Source organism: Hippoglossus hippoglossus, chromosome 4 (genome assembly GCF_009819705.1).
Source record: "Hippoglossus hippoglossus isolate fHipHip1 chromosome 4, fHipHip1.pri, whole genome shotgun sequence".
In the NCBI taxonomy this organism is placed as follows: domain Eukaryota; kingdom Metazoa; phylum Chordata; class Actinopteri; order Pleuronectiformes; family Pleuronectidae; genus Hippoglossus; species Hippoglossus hippoglossus.
Genome location: NC_047154.1, coordinates 6,133,184 through 6,160,230, shown reverse-complemented (window position 1 = coordinate 6,160,230; position 27,047 = coordinate 6,133,184). Strand labels below are relative to the sequence as shown.

The window sequence follows — 27,047 nt, the reverse complement described above, 5'->3', positions numbered from 1 at the left end:
GGGTGTTTGTTGACAGTGTTGTGTGGTTTCTGCTGTGTCAGGATGAATGGATATATTGTGCTGCCATAAACTGCTGTGCAACGATGGAAAACATGTGCAGGTGCTTGTGCAGCCACAGGACCTCTACTGCCACCGTCTGTTCAGTAAACAGACGTGCAGTCAGTGGTATAATTGAAAAGCAATGTATGCAAATTTGGAAAATGTCTGGAAGAATCCCCCCCCAAAAAAGACAGACAGTTGTCAAAATAAAACAACACCTACATTTTTTTTTTTTTTATCATTTTCTCCCCCTCTTATTATGAATGTTACTGCAACTGATCATATAAAAAGTGCTGGAGTAAGACTTTGATCGGGTTTGGTTTCACTGGGTTTCAGCTGTGTTGTAAACCTCAGTGAGTTATTTTCCTACTGTTTCAGCATGGGTGTTGTCTGTTTTATAGGAAAACACTTATGACATTTTACGGAAGCAAAAGATGGTTTATTGGAGGCCACAGTTTAATGTGCTCAGCCTTGATGTGAATTCTGAACGGTAAATACCTTCTGGTGTCACGTGAAACAGACACAAATAGTAAAATTGACAGGCAGACTTTGCCTCGGGCGGCTGTGTCTGTAACTTAGTTTCTCATTAAAGCCTTAGTCAGGCGTCCCTCACTACATGTGGTTGAATAATTCACTCAATTGCAAGCATCACTGTCAGGGCAGAATAGATGATTAACCCTGAATATACAGAATGATCCCGGATAGGAGACATTTTCAGTTTGTCTATTTAAGGTTTTCACCACTTTGCCTGCTTGGACATGTTTTTAAAAACTGTGCGGAGAGTGAACATAATGAGCTTACCAGAGTCTACCATGTATGCCACATCAGGCTTTTGCCCTTCAAGGAATGCAATTATATTATGCTTATCTTAACTATTGAGTCAACTTTTGCTCACCAGGCTGATTGATGTCTCTGTGCATTCTTCTTTTCACGGCACAAAATAAGGGTAAAATATGGCAACCTAATATAAAGGTGCTGGTCATTCTGAATGTCAAGGGAACAGACTGCACTGTGCCGAGTACAGTGCAGACGCAGACTGAGCCGTGGTGTTTTTCTCCGTCAGGTCTGCCTCACTATCTGGCTTCTTGGGAGCTTGAACAAACAGTGGCACTTTGGCTGCAGCAGCTCCCACTGTACAGTTTCCATGGTGTGAGCTGAGGGCGAGCTGCCCCTCTGACGGCCATTTTTTTCATTTCTTTTTTATGTTGGGGTAAGACGGGTCAGTTCAGGTGTGTCCTGGCTTAACCATTAAACCCAGACTCTATCCAGTGAAGTTGCTCCGCTCACCTCCTCAAACCACTCCACACTGGGACTTTCACCTGCAGCTCTTTACTGTGTGGCTTCTCGTTTTCTGCGAAAATGTTGGAAAAGACCTTTTTCCTGCTCTGTTTATCATCTGCTCTGGGAAAAGAACTCTGTAGACCAGGTAAGTGATCACAGAGGGACACTTTCATATTTTTTTCCGATATTGACATGTTGTATTTCTACGTTTTATCTCACATTGAATATACCAGAAGTTAACATTGTTATTGTAAAATCATCAGTCGAGTTCTGCAGTCAGTGTGGAATGCAGTTTCTAATCTCTTAACTGAAACCAAGATTGGACACATAACTCAGATGTTTACCTAACACTGGCTTTCATTGGACATCATTGAAATACATTCTATTTGACCGACTTTTATAAAAACTTATAAAGAAATCACTGCTGAGGTTTAGATGAAGTGATGGTAAACAGTTCTCACCAGAAATGAATGTCATTGGATACACACATGGCAGCTCTATCAGCAAGACATAGACATATTGAAGCCTTACTCTTTAATTTAAACATATAAAGACATACATTGATAGGACGTACAGGATCATTGACATATTCTTTATCTTTATAGATGCTTCAGACGGCTACAATGTTCGACTCAGCATCAACACTGCTCTGGGAGACGAAGCCGTACGTATATTTTTAGATTTTCATCTCATAAATATCAGTTTGAAGGCTCACTAGATTAAAGGCTAGTTCAAGGTATTGCCCTCATGAAAAGCAATACACTAAATATTATCCAGATGTCACTACTCATTTGAGGAAAGGCCCGTCACCTTAATGGTGTTTACTGAAAACATGTGCATGATCCATTGTTGCAGTATCCCTGGAATCCAAATGAGATGTTCCTTTTCCGAGCCTCTTTGGCTTTTGCCATGAGGAATCATATCGCTGGACAGATATTTGAGTAAGTCAACATTTGTGTGTTTTCTTTTGCTGTTTGATTACCAAAATCAATAAAAGGATTTAAAAAAGAACTTAACAGTAATATAATCTCTTATCACCTTAAAGAAATCAGTGACTCACGGTTTATCACCATGTTAGGACACTGATGTGCTTTTTATTGTCTTGCGGAACTTCACCAGTGTGTCAAACATTGTTGTGTGCGATGAGACTCCCAGAGTGTCCTTCTGGTTTGTGGTGACCTCACCGCTGAACACTTCAGAACTCGTCAATAAAGAAAATGTGGAGGAGGCCGTCAGGTAATCACATGACACAGTGATACTGTCATTGTTTAAAAATGTTTGCTTTTTCTGACCCTCTTTATAGAGGAGTCAGATGTCATATTCAACTCTAAGTCAGTTGTTCCATTTGATGTTTTGTGTATCATATGTTTAGTTGTGGTGCAATACTGTTATTGTCTTATAGATGGGGACTTTTATCTCTTTAGGTATATTATGTACTAAAAGTTTCATTTTAGTATTACATTTTTTTTTGTTGGCAGTGACAAGATGATAAATAATCGTTTTCAAAATAAATAGTAAATAATCTCTCAGTAACACAAATGCAATTCCTTGAGCTGGTAGTGACCCAGATAGTAAACGGATGTGGGTCGCTTCAGTCCATTGTGGCCTGGACATTTGCTATTTTACAAGTGTAAAATAGCAAATGTGGCCAAAATATCTCAAAACAAATGCAGGCCACCTATGATGCCTTTTGGTATTGCTATGGTTTACTTGTGGCCCAGACCACCCAAGGTCCATCATCCCACACAGTATGTGGCCAGAGGACATTGTTCTGTTTGACAATGTGGGCCAAACCTGGGCCAAAATAATTTTACAGAACATTTAAGTGGCTTGTGTAATATTGGAATAATAATATGAGCCAACGACAAAGCACTATCAAGTCATCCAAAACCAGGTGGGATGGTAACAGCAAAATGAAAACAATCGAATTCACTTAGAGAGGGCTGCCTGTATTAAGTGTTTATTTTTTATTTTTTTTAAAGTAATCTGTTATTTTATTAACATTAGTTCAAATTAGCCGCAAGTAGCTCACACCAGGCAAAGTTAGCAGCAAACTATATTGAGCCAAGCGAGGGTGTGTTGTTTTATTGTGTTATATGATAATATGTGTGTTTTGTTTTGGTAACTTAAGGTAAAACTAACTACAATTAGCTTATAGCAGGACAAATTAAGATTTAGTTCAGCATAAAACATTCACATAAGCAAGGATGTGTTGCTTATGAATCATACTTGTAATTTTAATGAAGAACAGTGTGTTATATGCTGACGTGAATGCGTTGTTTTGTTGATAATGCTATCATGTGTAAATGTGTTGGTTTGCCAACATTTGCTAATATTAGCTGCCTTTCAATCCACAACACAAACCTGCCGCCAAAGGCAAAATTTCAATGTCAAAACTTTGATAACAACAAAGTGGATGCATGTAAATTTGTATTAAAGAGTACGTGAGCAGTCTTATGAACTAGCACATGTGCTATACATGTACAGTATATTGTACTGTGTTCCTCAATCACAGGTGGAATGGAGGTGGAGTTCAGGTTTTATTGTCTTATCGGTAAATGACGTTCAAAAACCTCCAGCAAAACTTGGCGCACTTCCTGAATGTTAATCAGTAGGTGTGGTTTCTTGCTGAATGTTAACGTCCATTTTTATATCTAACCTTTTCATGTGCTCATTAGAAAGTCCAGGAATCGGATCAACAATGCCTTCCTGCTATCTGACAACACTCTGGAGTTTGTGGGCATCCCTCCCACCCTGGCAGCACCCGTCAACCCTGACACCCCCCCGTGGCTCATCGTGTTCGGGGTGGTCATGGGCGCTGTGGGTGTCGGCATCATCGTTTTGCTTGTATTATCTGTTCTCCAAAAGAAACGGTAGGCTGACATCTTCACATGCATTTCTTTTTTTTTCTTTTTTTTTCCTAACATGCGATTTTTGATCAGTTGTGTTTCTGGCTTCTCATTCTAGCAAAAAGAGCGCGGAGACAGAAGACGAGGACACTGAAGTGGAGATACGGCCGAAAACGATGGAAAATGGTGCCGCGAGTGATGGTGTTTACAACCTGTCTTTCACAGATGATGAGCCATTCACACAGATGTAAAGTGCTTGTGTATAGGAAGTCTTCCATGTAAGCAATAAGAGGGGAAACGTTATCAAGCTGCTCAATGTGGATTATCAATACATACTTTCTGTTTGTGATTATAGTTATTGATAAGTTTCTAATGCAAATGATTCATACTTTTTCATTGTTTCCTTTTTTAAACAAACAGTCACTTTGCTTTCATTTTCCAAATGAATGTGTAAATGATTGATAAATCTGATTTGTAAATATTTTGCAGAAGCCTCTGTCTGAGAATCATTTACTGAACTGTACATTTATTGATTTGTTTAGCAAATAACATTTAAGACAACAACTCCTTCCCAGCTCAACGGCCAAGCAAGTGTATCGCTGAGATTTATGGCAAAAACTAAAATCTTGCTATTTGCAAATCATTTCAGGATTCAGATACACATATAGCTAAATGTTTATCTAGTTGCGTACTATATCTCACTCTCAAAATGTGACTGAACTTGATGTCAAATGAAAGTGACAGCCCAGAGGAGATGTCAGCTGTGAGTTCATCCTTCTGCTGTCTATTTGTTTGCCATCAGACTCTCTTTTTTCCCAGATTACACGGTGACAGTGAAAATCCCTCTAAACTCTAAAGTGATGGGTTTAGCTGCAGCATGCGAGGCAGCGCTCGAGCTCTTTATCGCGATGGTTGGCAGAAATGTTGCTCGACACAATTTACATATTGTTGCGAACAGAACAGAGCAGCTTCCTTTGAACACACAGATTTGTGTAATCAGTGGATGATTCAAAATAAAAGTTCTGCATTGGGGCCACTAGGTGACAACCTTTCTAAGTCTAACCGTGGAATGAGAAAAAGTAAAAGGGCTTTTCTCGGCATTCCCAAAATAGTTAAATAAAATAAAAATAATTAGACGTACAAAAATAACCTCCCTGCTTTATTTACATAGTGTCCCTTCACATAAGTACGAGCCATACAGTCTTAGGGAATCTCCTGTGGCAGCAACAATCTTTACAAACAACTTGTTGTCATGATTTTATAATAGCTATGGTCTGATACTGAAAACTGAACTTCAATTTCCTGTGTATTTTATTTAACATATTGTTCATCAGCTGCTGTGCTGTGATCATTAAATACACTCCACCGACACAGTGCATTTATTGACCTTTAGGTGGCACTATTGCACTGCCAACTCGCCTGAACACACACACTGTAGTCCCCCTATCTCACTGTCTTCATATTGGCACTATTTTATGTACGTGTGTGAACATTTGAATTTCAAACATATTGTAATTCTCTGTTATTTTATTTTTGTCGCCCTCTCTGAAGTGATAAAAGTGTGTGAGTCCTTCACATTTCATAGTCTATATTTAGGTCATTGTTAAACAATTGTCGGATCCTGATGTGTCTTCTTTAACATTTTGTGCTTTGATATTTCTGCAGCAGTTCGTGTTACGCTAGAGGACATCCACACTATCCTGACAAATTGCAGCGCGGTCAGGACTACTTATCATTTGGCTCTTCATGTAATATTCCACTCCTCTTTCCTCTGCGTTTCTTTCTCTCGCCTGAGGAGTCCGGTCTTTAACAACTCATTTTTCTTGTCACGGAGCCAAAGATTTTCTGTCAAATTTAGCTTGTAAGCATTGCAATCTTATAAGACCGGCAGCTGATTAAGACCTAAATTCCCCCTGCAGAGGACAACAGAGCGTGGGAAATAATTGCAGAAAGTCAAAATCATTTCATCATATTGTTGAAAAATAATGTAATTATTTTTAATGACTCCATCTTATATCTTGTGAATAATAAATGTGTTTTGAAATAGCAATAGAATGGAGCCAAATGACAGATTGCCTGAATAACATTACACAATCTAAAAGTAAATGATTGTTTTGCTGTTGCCTGTGTTTTTCTGGGCGAGAAAAAAAATACAACAATGCTTGTGTGCACAGCTTCTCATAATGACTTTTGCCTAAGTCTGTCTTTTTATAAGGTGGGAGATAAACAAGCCTTTTGAGATAATTCTAGACGGCCAAACACATATAATATTGTGTGGGTGAAATTATGGGGGACATTATAAATTGTAATCTTTTGCCTGCAACAGTTTCATAACTGCAAACCGGACCCTTCATTTCCTGCATTTGAGTAAATATCCCCCTCCCGAAAAAGAATTGTCCACTCTTGAGCAATAACCACTGAAGTCAAGGTCTGATGTATATCTACATATAGACATTATTTACTGACCGTTCACAACAGTGCACAAGTCTTCAACAGTGACAATCTAATCATTTCTGTGTGCAAATTGCATAGTGAGCAGATTCTGCTACAGTAATGGAGAGTAGTCGCTGGAGTCGTACTCTGGCTACAGAGCTCCAGTGTATAAACGTAGGGAGTCGGGTTCCCTGGAGAGTCTCTGTGAACACATGGCGCGGTCGACCCACAGAGCTGAGCGCTTGTGTGGTTTTAACACTTTCCAATTCAGATGCAAATGTTCCATTCAGATTCCAAAGATGCATCGTGAGTGGGCCCCTATTAAACCATCAATATTAAATATCACAATTCCACTCCATTTTTAACGAGGCCTATTTTCTAACAATGCAGCTTTCAGGGCTCAGAATCAATATTTAAAAAAAAAAAAGTAAATTTTTCATAACCTTCGCTTTGAAAGCCCAAGTGCATTATTAATATCAGTTACACGAGTGTGAAAAGTGACAGATTCCATATGCATTTTCTAAACATAGTGGATGTGAAAACTATACGCTGTGCACTGATTCCACCGCGACTCCTCGACATACTGGCAGCCTCATGGATTTTTCCTGGCAGGGAGGAAAAACAAGAGGATTCCTGTCAGAGGATGTGTATTTTTCCCCTCCTGCTGTGTTTAAAATCTATCACTGTCAACAGAGCGCTCCTCTTTAAAACTCTTCCTTTTTTGCAGACTAGAAATCCCATCTCTGTATTTCCTTTTGTTGGTTCTCTGTTTGTTTATGAGTCTCGCTCAGAGCGGCGTCTGCAGTCTCAGCTTCCTCAGCTGCCCTCATCTCTCCTCTCTCCGCCTCCTTCTCCTTCTCCCTCTCTCGGATGATCTCCACCAGCCTCTGAAACTTCTGGTTCAACTCCTCCATCCCTCCCACCACTCGCCCATCGTCCTTTTCCCTGTCGCTCTCCAGCGAGCTCAGTGACTCAGCTCTTGAATCACGGCCCTCAAACTCATAAGTCTGCAGTGAGTCATATGGAGGCTGTGACAGGTCAAAGGTCACCTGATCCAGGCGGAAGTTCAGGAGGTCTTCCATACAGAGAGGCTGCGGGTGGGAGGCTTCAGCCATCGCAGGCTCCGCCCTGAACGGCCAGCCTCCGTTGCTGCCAAACAAGCCCCCAGGTAAGGGCAAAGGTTGCGGGGTCAAATCCTTTCTCTGGAGACTGCACATGTTCAGTAGCTGCACCCCCGCTGGGTACAACCCGCCGCTGCTCGTCCCATTCACACACGTCCCTCTGCTGTTGGGATTGAGCGAGCCCACGATGCTGTACGTGTCTGATGTCAGGTAAACAGGGGGGTTCACAGAGTTAATCTGACTACCGTTTGAATAATTTCTCTCTGAGACCGAGGGAATGGAGCAATCAGTATCAATGTCATCCAGGGTGCAGCTGGTGGCTCCCGTGCTGATCTGAGTCTGCGATGACCCCGGCCGCCCCTCATGCTGGTTTGATGAGGAGCTGGCGTGACTTTGGAGTGAAGACTCATTTGGGTCGGAGTAGGTCAGATTTGCAGCGTCGTCGGCTGGTGCCGGCGCTGCTTCTGTTGGGTTTGTCTGTTACAGAAAAGGAGAAGGGAGAGATTAGATGATTCAAAAAGACATGCAGGGACAAATATATGGAAGCAATAAAAAGCCAAATAATTTTCGTATTTTTAGAAACAAGAAATCATAAGAATTGTATCACCCCTGCATCATGTGATGCTGACATTTCAACACCACTGAAGTGACTGCATTGGAATGTTTTTTTCTTAATTTATGTGGTTTGAATTAGATCATTTGAAGTTTTGCTATTAGTCAGAGAACCCCTTTTTTGGGGGGAGTTGACACATTGATATTTATAATTAAAATGCTTGAGGTTTTCCAGGCGCTCATGTGAACTTCTCTTTCTTGGATCATGTGAAACTAATGTGTTTGGACAGATTTGATTTCCACGGTCGACTGGATGTTTAAGCCTGAATCTTTTATCTTGAATTTTGGTGTCTTTTAAAATTATAGTTTAATTCTATTTAGAACTAAAATATGTATACAAAAACACAAGCAGGAGACGACAACACGGCTACATGCATGTCAGAAGACCCTGCCGGACTTTCTCAGGAGTTCAGAGAATGTCTGAGAGGATCTTAAATTTGACCAGACAGTCAGATTATTCCGACCGAACCTTCTGTCAGTTACCTCAGACAGGTTGGGTTACTCATCCCTAACAGACATATGTTCCATTAGATCATGTGGTGAAGTACCAAAGTGTAAATAAGACTTGGCCATATTACCTCCACCAAGGAGGTTACGACTTCCATGAGATTTTGTGGAGGGGCGGGGCATAACCCAAGAAAGAACATATACAATTTTGATGTGGATCTGGATCAGGGAACATTTTGTGATGGGGTGTTTGTATATTTTCATTGATTTCTCAGAGAATAATTGATGAATCTTGATGAAAACAATCAGACATGTTTAAAGGACTGATATTTTGTGCAGATCCAGATAAAAACCATTGTTGGGCCTTAGTAGAAGTATGTGCTACTGAGTGGCATTCTAGTTGTGTTATCATTGACACGTCGGCACGTGTAAGCCAGGGCCTCTCTCTTTCTCTCTCTCTGTATGATTTAAAGGGTACTTCAAATATGAAATGATTTGAACTACCTTTTAAATCATACTCATATGCAGTAGCTACACTCAAAGAGGGACATGAATCAACAAACACTGCTGAGGTCAAGTCCATTTGCCGACCTTAACCCTGATATCATGAATAGAAGGAAAACAAATCTTCCCACATTCAGTTTCAGATTCGTTGACCTGATCTGACTTATTAGAGCTGAAAAGATGAATAACAGAGTTTGAACGTTTTACAGGTAAATTGGGACTATTCAATGTTTTGAATTCAGTGGTGCTTAAATCTTAACACAAAGTGTTCTGCAGGGACTCCAATTCACCGTTATCTGCTCACAAGACAGTTTATACGATGCTTACAGAAATTTTTGTTTTGTTTTTCTGACCTTGGCCTGATCCAGATTGTCTTTTGTATCTGCTTCTTCATTCGCTTCACTGCCTTCATTTCTGTCGGTAATATTTCTCTTCGCCAGCATGTGTTCTGCTTCGTAACTAGCAGGGCTCGTCTCAGGAGAGTGAAGCAGCGGCTCAAAGGTGCTCTGGTTCTGGATGACAAGGGAATTGCCAATATGACCTCCGGCGAGCCCGTGGGTCAGCTGTGTTAACTGCAGACCTGCCTCCAGTGGCCCGGCTGGATAATCTCGGAGAACAGGCAGCGTGTGGATGCCGTAGCAGAGGCGTCCGTAGAGCGGGGCAGAGCCTGGCCTCTGCTGAGGGTCCAGGCTGGGGCGCGGGTTACGGCTCCAGCTGTACGTCCTGGCCCTCGGCGGATTCTGCTGGGTGTACCATCTGTGCCAAGAGATAAATGTCAGAGAAGCACACAGTCACACACAAACACGCACACACTCTCCCATAAGCCACCGTTGCAAGGATAAACTTTTTCCTTTTTTATCTTAATTTTTTGGGCACAGCTCACATGTTTCTGTTGTGCATGTGCTGCATTCTGTGCATGCTCTGCAGTGCTGTAATGTCAAAAGCTGCGGTGTCCGCTTCCCCTCCCCCCTCGTCATCATAGGATATGATGTTCTCCCTGACATCATCCTCCTCGAAGGGTGAGTGGGAGTCTCGCTTCTGATGGCGCAATGACAGCGAGAGTGCACACACCACTAAAGGGCATAACAGAGACACATGACCACATTCTCTTTAGACATTACAGGAGCGACCTGACACAACTGCTCAGCGTTTTTCAAAAATCACAAACAACATATTTATAGGACTTGGAAGGATCCACAGAACCGACTGAACCTACCCAGCAGAGTGGTGACACAGGCCAGCATGGCGAGCAAGGTGACCAAACTGAATATGAGAGATGGAGAGGCGGACGGCATGGGCAGACAAACCATGTGTCTCTCCCATCGCCTGTCCCTCTGTCTCCCCCTATCCTCGGTCTGCATGCCCCCTCGCAAACAGGGACAAATGGTCACGGTGACCGTGCCAGTGTTGGTCAGACCCGAGGCCCCGTCACGTAGCACGACCGGCACGTACAGGGTGAGTAAGGATGAGGAGAAGCCAGGGAGGGGATCCAAAGCTGACTGGAGCACCAGGCTGGCTGTCACACCTGATAACGTGGCAAAAAACACACACATCGAACATGGTCACTGCACAAAAACCATGCCCCGATTTCTGTTGGTGGTGTGTATTAAATGAAAAGAAACAGTTGCCACCTCCAGATTCCCTGATGGTGAGATTGAGGGCAGAGCTGGACTCTGGGGGGATGTTGAAGTGGATCGGCGTGTCCTGTCCTCCCTGGTCCCTGTCGATGGCTCGCAGAACCTGAACTACCTGCAGAACACGATGCTCTATTATAATGGTTCACATGGGCATATAAACATGATGAAAATGAAAGACTCAGTCTGTGGTGGAACTGCTGACACATGCAACACATGACGAGAAGAAATTATTTAAATAGAGTTGGGATAAACACCTCTATTTGACTGCAGCAACAAACTTAGTTTAAAACCCTTTTGATTCTCATGAAATCCACCCCAGTTTCTTTTCCATCAATTTTATGGCTGGGATTTTCTCAGTAATAACCATTCAATGTAATTTTCATTCTATAATTACCTCTGCGATGGAGTCCACCACAGGGGATTTAGGGGAAACAATGAATCATGTAATCCAGCGTTACTGTTTTTAATTTCACTGTTCATGGTTCACTCTCTTCATGCTGCGTCAGAGCTGCACTTAGCTGCCGCTCGTGCAAACCCGATGCTGCTGCTTCACTGTAAAAGCATTCAGCTGGCAAAAAGACACGTTGGCTTTTATTGTGAAGGAGTAACAGAAGATGCGACGAATTAGTCACCGCATTTGTGAATCTGTTTCTCAAAAATGTGTCTACAAAACAAGAAAAGGTTATTTTTTAGATATTTGGATTAGTCTTTTAATTTTCCAGGGAGTGATGGAACAAGAAAAAGCACAAAATTAGAACATGGTTGTAATTACTTTTGACCGACTTCTCCTTTAGGAACTTGTGAGTTCGCTTGGCTGCATCGTCGGAGCTTACGAGTGTTTGCTGTGGTGTTAAAATGCACTTGCTGTTACCAAGGCAACCACATCAGCCTGGACTGGAATCTTACGGATTAGTGTAACACGAATAGTAGTAGTGGGTAGTTTATTCCAATGATCCTGACAGGATGTTCTTAATATCCTCCATGACTGATGGTACAGTGTTACCTCTCTATTCCATGACATAATATTTGGAAATGTAAAGCTGGGTAAATAAAAACGAGGTGATTTTGTCTCCACTAAACCAGTTTGTCGAAAAGGTTTTAACAAAAGGAGGAGAAGAAAACACAGGAACAAGAATACAATTTAAAGTTGTATTCAATATCAGACAAAAAAAAACCAACAACAAGAACGGACCTGACCGGGGACACTGGAGTCACATACAGATGTTGAGTACTGCCTGTCCAACTCTGGGGCATTGTCATTCTGGTCTAGTGTCTCTATGGCAACCACAACCCTTGACACAAGATTGGGATTGTCTGAAAGAAAAAAGGACACTAATGTTGAAATCATCGCTGAATCTCTATCATTCAGGCGCCACACACCGTGTACCCGACTCCAGGCGGTTTCGCTTTCTGTGAAATATGACTCTGGTGAGCCCTGCGCCCCGAGGGCAGAAGGGGCCGACGTACCCCTCTGTGTGGCGATGACAGTGATGTTGTGCCACTGCTCCTGCTCGCGGTCCAGCTCCATCACCGTGCTGATGAAGCCCGTGTCAGAGGCGATGCGGAACAGAGCCTCGGGGTCGGACTGCGGATCAATGGAGTACCTGGGATATGGAAAGAGTTTATGAGCAAAAATAAAGAAAGAACATAGTGGGAGCCAGAGAGACAGAGTGAGTGATGGTGTAATAACCACCTGATGTTGGAGCTTTGTCCCGTGTCTGGGTCGACGGCAGAGACCCGGCCCACAGAGCAGATAGGGGGGCAGTTCTCAGACACGTCCAGATGGTACCGAGTCTGGGAGAATTGCGGGGGCTCATCAGCGTTAAGGATCATGACCCGGACCGTTGCCTGGTCCTTAAAGGGACCTTTCCTTAGGTACCGGGCGTCCACTATAGGGTTGGCAACTTCCACGGAGAAAGTATAGGAGTTGCGGGTCTCGTAATCCAGTAGCTGTTGGGCGAGGAATAAAGCATCTTCAGTCTTAAGGCTGTGCTTTACTGAGGGCCTTTCATTTATGATTCATATATATATATGTGCTTCATATTTCTTCACACATGCAGTGCTTCATTATTCATATACAGTAAGACTTACTTTTCATCATCCCTCTATGTAGCTTACATATTCCATATTGGCCTTTTGGGCAATTACTGATCCAGCGCTGTTATTTCCTCACCCTCCTAATCCTTTGATTCAAGATCTCACTGCACAATAATCATCTTTGAATCAAACTCTCAAAAGTAAAAAGGCTAATTCATTCACATGACCAGCTCTCTTCATACGAGCAACAGGTTTTGATGTTTCTGATGATTGTTACTCTTTAATTGTCCAGTAGAGACTGAACCTGTTAGCAGCAGTTGGGGTTTGAGTGGAGGACTGAAGTGTTTGATTCACCAAGTAAATGTAATTTAACTTTGTTCATAATAGAACTAAAGCTGCCCTAAATGAAGTCACTTAATAAAAAACTACACTACTGACATTGTCTCTTCTGCACAACTATATGCACAATTGTTTTTGCACATTCCCTGTAACCAAGGTTATAACTGACTACCTCAGTGTGTATGGGTGTGTGTGTATGATTTGAATAGATGGATAGGAATGTGCATTTATTTTTAAAAATTATTTGTATTCCGTTTTTTATTTTATTTCATTCTATTTATATATTTATATATTTATTGACGTCACCAGATAGAGACATGGGGAAATAAGATTTGAATTGCATTGATAACTTCTTGTTTCTGCGTATGTGAAAATAACGCCATTGAATCCCTGAATCCATGGTGTCTGTCCCCGTGTCTCGTCACTCACCTTGTTGAGCTCGATGATGCCCTCTCGGTCTCTCGCTGTTATGTTGAATATCTCGGCCTCCTCCGCGTCCAGGATAGTGAACTCCAGCTGCGCGTTTTCTCCCAGGTCAGGGTCAGCGGCAGTGAGCCGGCCCACCTCCACACCCGGTGCTGCCAGCTCAGACACAGAGAACGACCACGCGCCTGCACAGAGGGGAAAACAATGGATTTAACGGGTTTGACAACTGGCACTGAATGATGATCCATCAGCGTGTGAACAAATCCACTACATGACGTAAAGCATGACAGTGTCTCAAAGTTTAGTCATTCAAATTCAGGTTATTCACACTATAATTGTGGCTACATTTAATACACACACTCCTCATGTCTATATACTCTTAGTGGTGAGCAACACAGTCCACAGGCTTTGCTTTGTGCTATAATGTTAAAGCTAATATGAGGCCTCAGATGTCGGAATTATTTAAATCAAGTGTCATTTTACACTTAATCCGCCTCTTTCTGTTTGGCTTCTCTCTACAGAGCTGCAGCACAAAGAGAATTTTGTACACTGAAGCCTCAGATCAGCTTTGAAATGCAATTCTCTTTCGCGCTGAAACAATTAGTCGATCTATTGACAAATTAATTGACAGAAAACTGACAAACAACTGTTCGCAATTACTCATCATTCATCAAGAATAAGTGGTGAATATTTACCCACTCGAGCAACTCAAATGTGAACATTGATTTCTTCCGTCGTTTCATGTGATCCCACTTTAAAAGGTCAACCGATAGATTACTAGAATGTCTCAGTAGGGCACTTAACTCCGCCAAGCCACAACAGTCCCCTTATACAACCAACATTTTTATTTTGGTTCTGCACCGAATTGCACACCTAAACATGCCAGATTTTTTTCATCAAGATCTATGAAGATCTATTCCCTGAGAAATCAAGGAAAGTTTTAAAAACTATCTCTGATGTTGAAGTGAAAAAAACTAAATGTTCCTGGATACATATCCGCATCCGGATTTAAGGGGATAATAGGTACAGCATCCTTCCACCAAGTTTTTCTGTTAAAAACAAACAGTAAATAAAACTGTAAAGCCACTAATTAAGTGATGTGTATTAGTCCCATTCAGTTATTAATGATTGAGTTGTGCATTTATTAAACTGAGAATCGTAGCTGTTACTGTGAACAGTCTGTCCACTTGGCACAGCATGAAGATGAAGCCAGTGATGTGTGGCAGGTCGTGTCATTTCACCGGAGCAGCAGAATGACCCCTGTGTTCTTGCCATGCAGCGAAGCAACAAGCAGCATATTCAGAGAAACGCATCCCTTTTAATCAGAACAGCCTGATCTCACTGACTGTTAATTATTCAAATCCTTCATGTAATAAAAAAGAATTTGAAAATCACACCCCTCGCATTCAAAGAGCATGTTCAATCAGCCTTTCGCCTAAATCCTGGGGTTGTTGTCAAACACATGCACTGACTGAGAGCGAGGTGGCGAGGTAGGGACGAGATCATCAGATACCAGTCGATAAGTTACACTTGGCTGGCACTTATAAATATGAAATTGCATCTATAGAGCATTGTATTGCAGCACAATACGTCAACATGAGGAAGAGGGCTTTAAACATTAAGATGAATGGCGGAAGGCAGAGAGTGCCAGGAGGGAGGACTGGGGGAAATGGGGGGAAAAAGGGAAACAGTGGAGAGGTAAGATATAGAGAAATGCAATATATGTCTAAGTGTTAGAGACGTTCTGCAGTGATTTTACCGTCTCCTGAAGTGGAAAGCACTGAACTTTAAGATGAAATATTGATAGCGTGGAACAGGGAAAAGCTTGGAAAAAGAAGGAGTGGACATGATCTTTCACTCTTCAGCGTGGACCCACAGCCCATTTGAACCACAGGAGTGTTTATGAATGTTAATGCCCGTCATCTGGCACAAAAGGTTGCGTTATTGCAGAAACAATGATTAGAAAGAGTGGATAAAAATCAAAGGGGTAGATGGTTTGCTGCTCTAAGAGCTTCTATCATATTCTGAGCGTGTCAAGGCAGCCAGGACCCAAAGGAGGCGAAAAATATCGGGCTGCTGTCATGAGTGCCTTTACAAGATATTTCATCATTTTAATCTTTGCTCACACACACACATATTTCTAAAGCTATATCGAGATTGAACGCAACCGACAGTTAAGTGGTGATCTGATAACAGCAGCGCTTACTCCGCCTGAAGTGAGGGGGGTTGTCGTTGACGTCGCTCAGCTTCACAGTGACGGTTGTGGTCCCGGATAATCCGCCCAGATGCCCCCCCATGTCTTTGGCCTGGAGGACGACCAGATATTCATCACGGGTCTCTCTGTCCATGTCAGGCACGGCTGTTCGCAGGACGCCTGGTGGAGCATTGGAGCGGGTTGTGGAGCAGTGGGGGGGGGGGAATCATAAAAGCGACAGATTTCAGTGACACAACGTCTCTGGAAGTTGGCATCAAAGCGAGTTAGATGTATATATTTTTTTTTTAGAATCAGGACATTGGAAAGCATGTGACTCCAGGCCACTTCTGTTTCTGAGCGTATCATGCTTAATGTAGTTAAAATGTTATCTGTTGAACTGGACATATGGTAGAAAAGACACAGCATATGATACCTAACGGCACCACAGGGATTTACTGTATGAAGTGTAATCATCAGCTGGAGTGGCGTGTAATGGTAAACAGCTTTGAGGGGATATGTGGCACATCCCGTCAAAGCTACCCGACCTGTCTGAGCATCCACGGAGAAATAGTCCTGGCCCTGAGTGATGGCGTAAACCAGCCGGGCACTGTTTCCATACGAGGGATCATCAGCGTCTCTGGCAGTGACTTGGATTATGGAGGTGCCTGTGAAACAGAGGAGAAAAATGCAGGTGACGAAGTGAAGAGCCTCTTCACAGAAGCTGAATGTGGTTGATGAGCAACGTAAAGTGATACTCCACTCAAAATGTAGCTCCTGAATACACTTATATCAGCAGGATTAAAAGGATTTATCGACTTCTTCGCTGTCTGTCCATATGCGCAGGGTGTTCACAACAATTATCTTCTACACAAATATGGATTGAAACATGAAACGCTGGAGCTGTGCCAGTAAAAATGTTTTCAGACACATGCTGACAATAGTCTTTGGTTTTGTGCTTGTTAAAAACACATGTCGGTGGAGTCCCAGGAGTCATGGGAGCTGTGGCGGGCCTTTTGATCCTGTTTCTGACGTTCACAAACACAACTATTATTCATGCTATTACAAATGATTCAATGATAAAAACTAGAATGGTACTCAGTGGAGCGCACAAACCTCCACCAAGGCCCAACAGTCTCCCTAAACTTAAGCTGCACCAAATTCATCATTGTTATCAGTTCCCTAAATTTGCCTGATTCCACAATGCAATGCTCCATCTCTGCAGCTATACCTAACAGTGATGACCCAATACGATGCATCCAATTAATTAATGTGTTGACGCTCTGGAGCGACTCCAGAATTATTCCTTGTCATTAGTAAGTCTTCTTAAAACAGTTCTACAATAAACTGTCACTTTTTTATTGTTTGTGTGCTGGACGTTGTGTGCAGAGCTTTTTATAAACAGTCTATGGTGCAGAGTGAAGTTAGAAAACGTTGCTTTCATCCTACCTGGTTTATATCCAATAAAGATTTTATGGACACTGTAAGAAGACATGTTGGACTAAAGGTCCACTGACTGACTGTTGGCACGCTGTCCCATCCCCAGAGCGCTGGTCGCCTGTTAATTGAATTTTTATTAAAATTGAACCTATAGCGTGTCAAAATTTCGCAAAACTTGGCACTGCACTTCCGTGGACCACTAACAATGCACATGCTAAGTGAAAAGTCAATAAGATGAACTGTTTGCGTCCCACACACAGACAGGGGTTTGTGGAATTATATTACATAAATTCAAGCTGCTGCTCTCAATTACAGACATCACTACCAACATATTACAGCCACCTTTCAATACATTTTGATTGGAGTTTCCCTTTATTGTTGTTTTGATGATATACCAATGTTGGCCATCTCCGGCACCATGGCGACATAGGTTTCACTGGGGAAGATGGGCGGGTTGTCGTTGATGTCCTGCACTCTGATGATGAACTCGGAGGAGGGCTCCAGGGCTCTGCCGGTCTGCCGGTCTGTCGCTGTTGCGACGAGGCGGTACTGGTCCTTCTCCTCGCGGTCCAGAGACTTGGTGACATGTATGTTGCCCGTGTTGCTGTCAATAACAAACACGGAGCCCACCCCCTCTCCCTCCAACATGTACTTGGTGTGGCCGTCTCCGCTGTCCATGTCCGTGTGCAGCTGGAGGACAAAAACACACAGAGTCTAAAAACACAGAGTCGATCACCGCGACACCTTCAGGCAGGATGCTGATGCAGGTATCTCTCATTAACGCTCATCCACTCCCCTGGCAAGCCCCGCGAAAACATGACTGTGTAAAATGGGTGATTTATGATAAGGCGGGATGTGCTCGGTGAATCGGAAATGAATGGCACCAGGTGTGGAAGATACATATGGGACCAGGATGAGTACTGATGCATACAGCTAATCAACTCAGTGGACCAAATGTGCCACTGGGGGCTTGTTGGGGGCAAAACCACATCGATGTGGACAGTCGCCCTGCAAATGTCCTACATGTAGGTTCACAGATGCAATTTGAGAACACAGTGCGGTATCCATCTGCAAATCTTTCTCTCTTTCCTATCCATCTGTCTCTTTCTTTCCCGATCTCATAAATCCATCTGCCTCTCTTCCCCGTACCTTTTAAATAACCCCTCTCTCCAGTCTTCGTGTCTCTTTCTTCTCATCATGTTACCTCAGTTACACAGGATGCCCATCTGCTCACATTTCTTATTCTCCCCTCCTCCTCTCTCTCTCTCTCTTCCCCTCTGTTTTGCTCCGTGGTGCAGAATATTGGTTCAGTATTTAATGGCAGAGAGGGTATTAGTGTGAGCTAGATAGGTAAAAGGCCAAACACACAGAAATAGAAAGCTAAAGAGATTACTCAGCCTTCATCACACTGAGCTTTCTGACCAGGAGCCTTCACATCTCTCTCTACCCTTAAGGCGCATCTGCACATGTTCATAATCCACCAGGCTTACTCACAACCTCTGCTGCGGACCTTAGATACTCATGAGAACTAAAGCCTTGATTTCAAAATTCTGCTGCAACAGTGACTGTTTACAAATGTGCAGAGATGGTTTCCAGTGAATTTTGCAAAGCGTTTCCAATCTGTCACATGCAATTTGAGGGACCAATTGACAAAGTGAGAAATTTAATAACCGGCACGACGATACATGCAGAATTAGTCAGTGTGTGTTCATGAGATCTGCAGGCGTGAATGTATTTACATATTCCAACATAACATATGTTCATGCTCACACAGTGAACAGCATTCAGGCAGAGACCAGGAGAATATGTAAGATTAGTGTACATATGAGTGTACATTCTGGGTGTCTGCGTTCGTGTGTGTTCGTGTGTGTGTGTGTGTGTGTGGGGAGGATAAAGTTAGGGATTATAGAAACTCATGATAGCATACCCTACAAATTGCAAGATAAGGGACTCTGTTTTTTTTAACTCATCCCTACATCCCCTCATCCCACTCACTCCTTTCTTCCTTAAAGCGGACTTCAATTTTGATCCCACACTTCACCAGGAGAGACATCTTTGTCAGAGACTGTGCCTATTTCGCTCCCCTGCCTCCCCCCCCTCCCACCGTCCTCTTCTCTCTCTATCAGGCCCCTTCTCTCCTCACTCTCTAATTGCTGGCTCAGTCCCGCTGTGCTTCAGTCAGCATGGAAAAACACTCTCACGGCGGGGAAGAAATTTATCCATCCCGTAAAAACAAAGCCAGTTCCTTTGTCACTTTCTCTCCTTCTCTGTAATCCAAATTTCCTCCTCCTCTCATTTGCCGGTACATTCACCGACATGTTTTTACTGTATCAGCAGACTCTTCCTCTCTTTTTTCACTCGGGTTCGAGGCACCTGTGATTGGAACAGTTGATAGCTCACCTCAGACCTTGCACCGGTAATGGGTTTGACACGTTCGTCTCTCTATTTTTGGCAAACAAACTGATGCTGCCTCAGAGTGAAAACACTTTGCGTCTAAACCTCCTCACAATGCAGGGATGCTTTACTACAAGAACATCAACATTAAGACTCTGTGCTTGCAGAGGAGTGAACCGTCTTGTGTGTCTACTGATTGCGTTAACACCCCTCCACTGACTGTATCAATAACAACCAGGAAGATTAAACATTTATGAGGTCTATACTGCACTGGTGAGAATCCAATCTAGACTGTCACTATAAAGTATACTACTAGCTACAAAGTGGCTGGCAACAGTCCCTGTTAGCGTTACAGCTGATATAATCCTACAGTGAGTATACTGTAGCTGCCAGCAGCTGCATTAGTGAGGAGCATCTGACTGTGAAATGCTACAAGTAAACCCCTGGGACATCCATGGTTCAGGTGTGCTGCGGATTAAATCACCTCAGACACTTTTTCATGCAGCGACACCGACAGCAGCTGAAGGGTGCTGGTGTGGCGTCGGTGAGGACCCAAGTATGTGACACGACAAGTGCGAGCACAAACACCGCAATTATCTCGAGTTACATTAACGCCTGATTCCTGAGCCTATGACGGAGCATTTAGAACACAGAAAAACACTGATTCAAATCTGTCTGGAAATAATCTTACAGTTAAGATTTTGAATAATGTAACAACATTTTTTTGTGTGTTTTCAATAAACTGTTAATATTCACATGATTGCATAATTTTGTCTTTTGCCCTCATTCAGTTATCTAACCTTTGGTTCTGGGCAGGAGGATTGGCCCCAGGAAGCAGTGGTCCTAAATAAAGGAAGAGGCTGTACCCAGTAACTACCAGATTAGGAGGGAATTAAGGTTATTAGCTCCCCCAAGGAGATAACATTTACACCCCTGTATGTTTGTATGTTTGTCAGCAGGATAAAACAAAAACTACTGCAAGGTTACATTGTCGTCATAGAGTTAATTTCTATTCATCTGTTTTATGAGCCGGAACAGAGGAACAGTTAAAGCTAGGGTTGGTAATCCTGGAAAAGCTCGCAAGAGCAGGCTCAAACGCAACTGATACTTCCCATCAGCCCTCTCATCAAAGCTACACCCAAAAAACACATGAACACACACTGCATGGCAACTACAAGAAGACGACTTTTCCTTGACCCGCTCGCTAACTTTGTTTCCTGATGGCTATCGGGATGTTAAGAGGATTTCAACATATAAGATAAAAATTGTTTCAGAAAACCAACCCTACCTTTAAAATTCCATTACCAACATGAATGATCTTACTGCTTTGGTCGTGCAAACACCAAGAGAGTGAACTAGATTTAATAGCTATTGCTTAGATAAGAATTTAACTAGCAGGCTACTAACAATGCTGTGAGTGTGCAAGTTAACACTAAAAAAGAGCTAGGTCAAAGCTCAGTTTGTAAAGACTAAAATTAACTAGTTCACTGTTCACAATTCTGAATTTTTTACTTAATTCACAGCCCCAAAAGACAAAGAGTTCACACTCTTCCATCTTTTTACCTACTGAAACGCACCGGTTCACAGGGGACATTACAGACACCAACGAGGTAACATATCCGAAAATAAAGTTTTGCCAATATGGACATGATGTACCTTCTTAGAACGGGTAGAATCTCGGCCAATCACAACCATTTTCACCTAAACTAAACACAATTCAAACACCAAGCAACTAAATCAGCATGTCAACAAAACACACACTCTGTACATATCCACAAAGCTGGTACCTATGATCATACAACTTAATACTCACAACACAAGCCAGACTCCAGACTATCTTTCTACAATCAACACTTAGGGATCCAGCAGCCGAACAAGAGCGACATAGATAAGTTACACGATAAGTTTTGTTTTAGACCGTATCTCTGGTAAAGCCGGAAATCCAATAAGTCTGTGTCACTTTGAAACAACTCCAAGGTTTATACTGCCACCTACTTTTTTCTTCTTCATTGGGTTAACTGGCAGTCCTTACTAATGGCTCACTAACTCTAACTCTGCATCACTTTAATACAGTAAAATGAGGCACAGATAATGTTCAGATGTTGCTGTAGATGAATAGATGTTCTGCATGATGAGGGATATTCAGTCTGTGTTCACTTAAAAGTTTAACATTTTGTTAGGTAGATATTAGGTTTTTCATTTTACGGTGCCGTAAAATGAGAGTGGAAAAGCCCTAATGACAGAAACCATCTTTGAGGAAAATTCTTCTAAGATGCACTTTGACTTTTTTGCTTGGCCCTTGTCCCACCCACTAACATGGAGGAGGCGGGGTTTATGAATTAAAATGCAGCCAGTCACTAGGGGTGGATTGGGTTTTACTTTTGAGGGGCTGTCATATCGTCCATCTTTATATACAGTCTATGTTTTGAACCCGTGTAGCTCCATAAAGCACACACTTAAGGACAGGCTTTAATTAAGGTTCATAAAAGTAGGTATGTAAAGAAAGAGTGTTAAAACCTCTTATGTGTGACTGTGGAGCTGATTTCCATTTTCTAAGTGCTTTCCTCTTCCCCTATGACCAATAACCATAAGCGTCCATGGGTTTCAATACCACACCAGTTGAATTGCAGAGCAGGGGAAATGAATCAAACTAACAATGGCAAACATGTAAATGCATGTATTAAGAGCAGAAGAGAAATTGTGTTTGCTCAAATTAAATTATTCTTTGTGTGATAATAATTTCTACACAAATTTTAGTTTGTTTTCTTGATCCCTCGGAAAAGAAGCACAAACTCTTACAACACAGATACAGGTGATTCACATGTGCATGCTGACAGGTGTCGACAACAGCTTACCCGTCCGATGAGCACAGGCTCCGGCCCTCTGTACTCCTCGATCACAAAGAACTGGTTCCACAGCCAGCTCCTCCGGAGGCGAGAGCGAGGCCCCGACCCACCGTCCTCAGGTTCTGTGAGCCATTTTGGGCGACCTTGTGTTTTCTCAGGCAGATCCTTGCCGACATCTGTCTCCAAACGGAGCCCGGGCTTGAGAGAGTGCTCCTCCTCTGAACTCGGCACTAGGCCGTGATCATTAATTACACCTTCAACCTCTCCATTAGTCAAATTGCTCCTTTCCTCGTGGTTCGCAGTGAGTTCAGGGCGATGTTGAGGTATTAAGGATTTGGCATCAGATCCAGGATGTTTCAGCATGACTGCTGAATTATTCTTCAAGTCAAAATCATTAGGTTCTCTGTCGTTCATTTTAAACGACACATTTGGCAGGGTTCTTATATCATCCATTTCAATTTGAAGCTGGTTCTCCAGTGTTTTGTTTCTCACAGAGTACGTGGACCTTGGGTGTGCTAAAGCTTGTTGACTTTTGTTTTTTGTTACTTGCACATCCTGATCTTCCTCTGAAAGGTCGACAGCCATGCAGTTTCTTTCCCCCATACAGAATAAAAGCAAAAGAAGCAGTATATGTGCCGCCATAGCTGAGGTTCACAGATCAGTTTGTTTCAAAGAATAACCGAGGAGCGAGCAACTCCAACTGATTCATCTTGTGTTCCTCCTTCTCCCTCTGCCTGAGTCTTCATTCCACCTTCTTCCCCTCACGTTTTCCAATGCAGTGCACATGCTGCAATCAGATCACACGAGAGAACACATGATTAGTGTGATCTTTGCTGTATTCATAAAAATGGGGAACAGGATACAAGACACAGAAGTTAAGTGAGCGGGATTCTTTGAGTTTGTAGGGATGTTTTTCCTGCTGTTTCGATCTGATATTTGAAAACGATGTAGGAAAGAGAATTCCATTTGTACCACATGCTGGTAGTCACACTATTCAAAATGCTGATTGAATCTTGCTATTGATCACTTCGTTAAGTGAGCTCTTTGAAGAATTTTAATTAATTCGGAGCCTGAGGTCCTGGTGATGAGGTGGAGCTCAGCTACTTTACTGTTCCTTGTCGAACACAACTACCTGGACACCATGTGATTTATGTCATCCCTAAAGATGGTCGCTCCATGCCTCAGCGCCCGCTAGACAAAGAAGTTCCCCTTAAGAGATTAATTAGACTCATAAATAATTGAATCAATGACTTGTCCTCCTTTTCCTAAAGTTTAATGATCTGAGATTCGTTAGTATTTGAGTCAGATCGCGGCCATTGATCTTTGAAAAACTTGATGTACTGAGAAGTGTCAGCAGCTTAACAAGACTGAAAGTGTGTAATTGCAGTTTTTCCATCCACGCTCCACCTGCATTCATCACTCTGCCTCGCTAATTCCTGCGATGAATGTAAATTTCCCCACATCTGTTTTCACCTTTATGCACACATGGAGGCACACATTATCACACACACAGATATGAATGCACACACACAGACGCGCTGCAACAGCGCATGAGTCATGGGTGCACAGGGATGTGGTCGCTCCAACCCATTTAAATAAAGTTTTCATGCATGCACTACTCTTGAACAGATTCACAGTGAAGGACTTGAGCGTTAGAAAGATTTCCCTCCGCACAACCAGCTATGCTCGGAAAATTAAAAGACCATAAATGACACAGAGCTCAGTGATAAACCTAAATCCTCTGGCCTCGTCTGATTGAAAAAATGTACAGTCAGACACGTGCATTGATTAATTTAGGTTCAAATAAAAGAGAGGAGCCATAATAATGCTCGGGGCTTTGATGGCCGTGCATAAAACCAACCATAACATCTCCTGAGTGATATGCTACATATGAAAGGAGAGACACATAAAAATGAAACCAATGTTCTTTTTGCACTTCAGATACTGACCTAGTTTCTGAAAAAGCAGGCTGGAGAACAGAGTCGATTTGAGAATTTGATCATAGACAATATTAAGTAATTTCTTCTCCCTTTCTCGTTTCCTCCAGAGGAAACCCACCCTTGTTTTTTGTTCTGCACACCAATTACTCCAACTCATCCATATGTAATGCCCCTTGTTCAGCATCTGCATCTGTTTGCCATCATCTTAAATCTAGCAAAATACAAGAAGTGTTTCCTCAACACTTTTGTCTTCCTCAGCCATTGTGTAGCAGCTATAGACCGAGCTTGCAGCTTACATCTCTCTCTGCCAGCTTTGCTCCGAACCCTTGTTGCCAGCGGTACATGTCATTCACTGTTTGAAGTCTTTAGCGTACGAGTGCGTATGAGCTACACTATGTGTGAAATGTAAGGCAGGGATAGGGGATGAAAGCGTGAGGACGGTTTGCTGTTGCTGGCTCAGAACGGAATGATGAGTGGTGACATAGCTCTAAATTGCAAATCGCTGTTTCAGTCTCACTTCACTCTGCACCGAGTCGCTTCACTGCAACAAGGCTATTTCCTTTTTTATTAAAAATAGCCTGTGCATGTCAGGCCTTTTACATAGGGAAAAATGGGAGATGGGAGGCAGAGAAGCAGGGAGGGGGTGGTGGTGCTGGAAGTGCTCTGGGAGGAGGAGGAGGAGGAGGAGGAGGAGGAGGAGGAGGAGGAGGGTGGGGTGGGGGGCAGCCTGGCTGGCTTTAACGTCCAGGCTGTGGACTGACTCTGCTCCATTTCAACATCCCTGGCCTCTCCCTACCTCTCCCATTCGTCTTAATGCATGCAGACTTCTCATCCGACTGTTCTCGCCGTGCGCGCGGGGCTCTCTCCGGCTGCTGAGCGCACACACGCGCGTGCACAAAAACCTCTTCAGAGTCCCTCCAGTGCATCAGACCTGCTCAGCACATCAGTCACCTCATTATTGTCAAGGTCTTAGCTCTCGAGAAGGCAACTTAACCTGAAGTGATGGGCCCCGCCACTGCAGAGGCATGTGTGCTGAGCAAGTGTGGGGCCGTGTTCTTGTCTGTCATGTGGAGATGCCCCCGTGGTTAAAAGGTGCTCTGTCTGTGAGAGTGTCAGAGCACCGCGTACACGATAAGTCCTTCTGTGACATTACACTGTAAACACAGACGGGCATTATAATATTTCTCTAAGCTCCTGATGGCTCTATCACACACGCACACACACACACACACACACACACACACACACACACACACACACACACACACACACACACACACACACACGCACACATCTGGACCTCTTATTAGCATATCTAGTAGAAAAACACTAAATAGCCTGGAGCATGACCTTGTCTTGTTAGAGTAAGCCAGAAAAATGATGCACGTTAATGTGATTTACACACTTGGTCTAACTATTATAATGAATGGAACGTCCCAATTACTCCTTGTATATATATATATGAATACAGATAAATATATATAAAGGCTATGTAAACCTCTGTGGGCCACTAACCCAGGTCCAGGTATATATGTTTGAATAAGCGAGCGTGCCCCCTGCTGCGCGTGGAGGTGCAGGTGAGTGGCGCGCACCAAACACAAGCGTTACGCACGCTCGCGCACACGCACTACCTCTCTGTTAAATGAGAAGGCAGCACATTATTGTTAAAGTTATTATTATTGTTATTGTTATTGCTGTTTATTATTAATATTACGGATCTCAGTTCACTCACCCCAGACCTGGCTCTAGCCTATCACACGCACTGCCCAACATCATTTCACCTGAATAGCTCGCGCGTGCATGGTAACATCTGTCCAGCGGGTTGTCCGTACTCGTCATCAGCGAACAGCCTCAAACTGACGACGGATCAGTTGTGGAGCAAACTGACTGGTCGGGAAGTTGCCTCGGCTGCGTAAAGAGCGTTGGCTTCAATAAACTCGTGAATCGCGAAGATGGAGAAGAAAAAAGAAAGTGTTGGAGGAAGAGGAGGACGAGGAGAGAGGAGGATGAGGAGAGAGGAGGACGAGGAGAGAGGAGGACGAGGAGAGAGGAGCGCTTACCGTGTGTCCTCCCGGTGTAACGGAGCTGAAATGATCCAACGTGGGAGAACAACACGCCGAGGTTCATCTGAGCTCAAAGTGAGGTCTGACCACTCACTCTCTCTCTCTCTCTCTCTCTCTCTCTCTCTCCTCCCTTCCTTCGTCTCTCTCTCCATCAGTGTTTTCATAAAAACAATTCTCAGCCTACAGGATTGTGATCAGACACTCAGTCACTAACCCACACATTTTCTAACCATCCCATTTATTATCACATGCTTTAATCCCCCCCATGCAGTATATTTTCTCGTTAGTCCGTATCATTTCCTTGAAGCCATGCAGTGTTTTGTAATCTTCTTATGTAGCTAGTCTGCACAATCATCTTCAGTATAAGTTTGCTTTTCCCCCCCTTCCTCCTTAGAAACTGCACCAGAAAATTGCTACTGGAGGATGCATTAAAAGATGAAATTGCACC

The 27,047-nt window shown here is 43.0% G+C and overlaps 2 protein-coding genes across 3 annotated transcripts; one reads left to right on the top strand and one right to left on the bottom strand.

Annotated features, from left to right (window-relative positions):
• Positions 1–1,252: 1,252 nt before the first annotated feature.
• On the top strand, positions 1,253–5,461 carry cltrn (collectrin, amino acid transport regulator). Its single transcript, XM_034582515.1, has 6 exons — positions 1,253–1,465; positions 1,926–1,984; positions 2,176–2,261; positions 2,440–2,556; positions 3,999–4,193; positions 4,288–5,461. Exons 1-6 carry the CDS (start codon positions 1,399–1,401, stop codon positions 4,418–4,420), a joined length of 657 nt encoding a protein of 218 aa, XP_034438406.1. The 5' UTR covers positions 1,253–1,398; the 3' UTR covers positions 4,421–5,461.
• Positions 5,462–6,600: 1,139 nt separating this feature from the next.
• LOC117760519 (cadherin-24-like) lies at positions 6,601–26,708 on the bottom strand. Of its 2 annotated transcripts, XM_034583621.1 has the most exons (14): positions 26,597–26,708; positions 22,606–23,383; positions 17,752–18,046; positions 16,465–16,584; positions 15,932–16,099; positions 13,729–13,910; positions 12,617–12,873; positions 12,391–12,527; positions 12,116–12,237; positions 10,918–11,035; positions 10,503–10,811; positions 10,170–10,359; positions 9,640–10,042; positions 7,331–8,200 (listed from the first exon to the last, which is right to left on the bottom strand). In XM_034583621.1, the coding sequence occupies exons 2-14, from the start codon at positions 23,236–23,238 to the stop codon at positions 7,331–7,333; spliced, it is 3,804 nt and encodes a 1,267-aa protein (XP_034439512.1). In that variant the 5' UTR covers positions 23,239–23,383; positions 26,597–26,708. The 2 variants fall into 2 exon arrangements, with proteins under 2 accessions (XP_034439511.1, XP_034439512.1); XM_034583620.1 differs by having other exon boundaries at positions 6,601–8,200; positions 12,116–12,527.
• Positions 26,709–27,047: the final 339 nt, after the last annotated feature.

Excerpts from the sequence above, each read along its gene's own strand:
- cltrn (XM_034582515.1), top strand. The coding sequence starts at position 1,399 with ATGTTGGAAAAGACCTTTTTCCTGCTCTGTTTATCATCTGCTCTGGGA. Across the intron at positions 1,466-1,925 it reads AAAAGAACTCTGTAGACCAG|ATGCTTCAGACGGCTACAAT; the intron begins GTAAGTGATCAC and ends TTATCTTTATAG. Across the intron at positions 1,985-2,175 it reads CTGCTCTGGGAGACGAAGCC|TATCCCTGGAATCCAAATGA; the intron begins GTACGTATATTT and ends CCATTGTTGCAG.
- LOC117760519 (XM_034583620.1), bottom strand. The coding sequence starts at position 23,238 with ATGGCGGCACATATACTGCTTCTTTTGCTTTTATTCTGTATGGGGGAA. Across the intron at positions 13,911-15,931 it reads CCCCCCTCACTTCAGGCGGA|GCGCGTGGTCGTTCTCTGTG; the intron begins GTAAGCGCTGCT and ends CCCTCTGTGCAG. Across the intron at positions 12,528-12,616 it reads GGACAAAGCTCCAACATCAG|GTACTCCATTGATCCGCAGT; the intron begins GTGGTTATTACA and ends TCCATATCCCAG.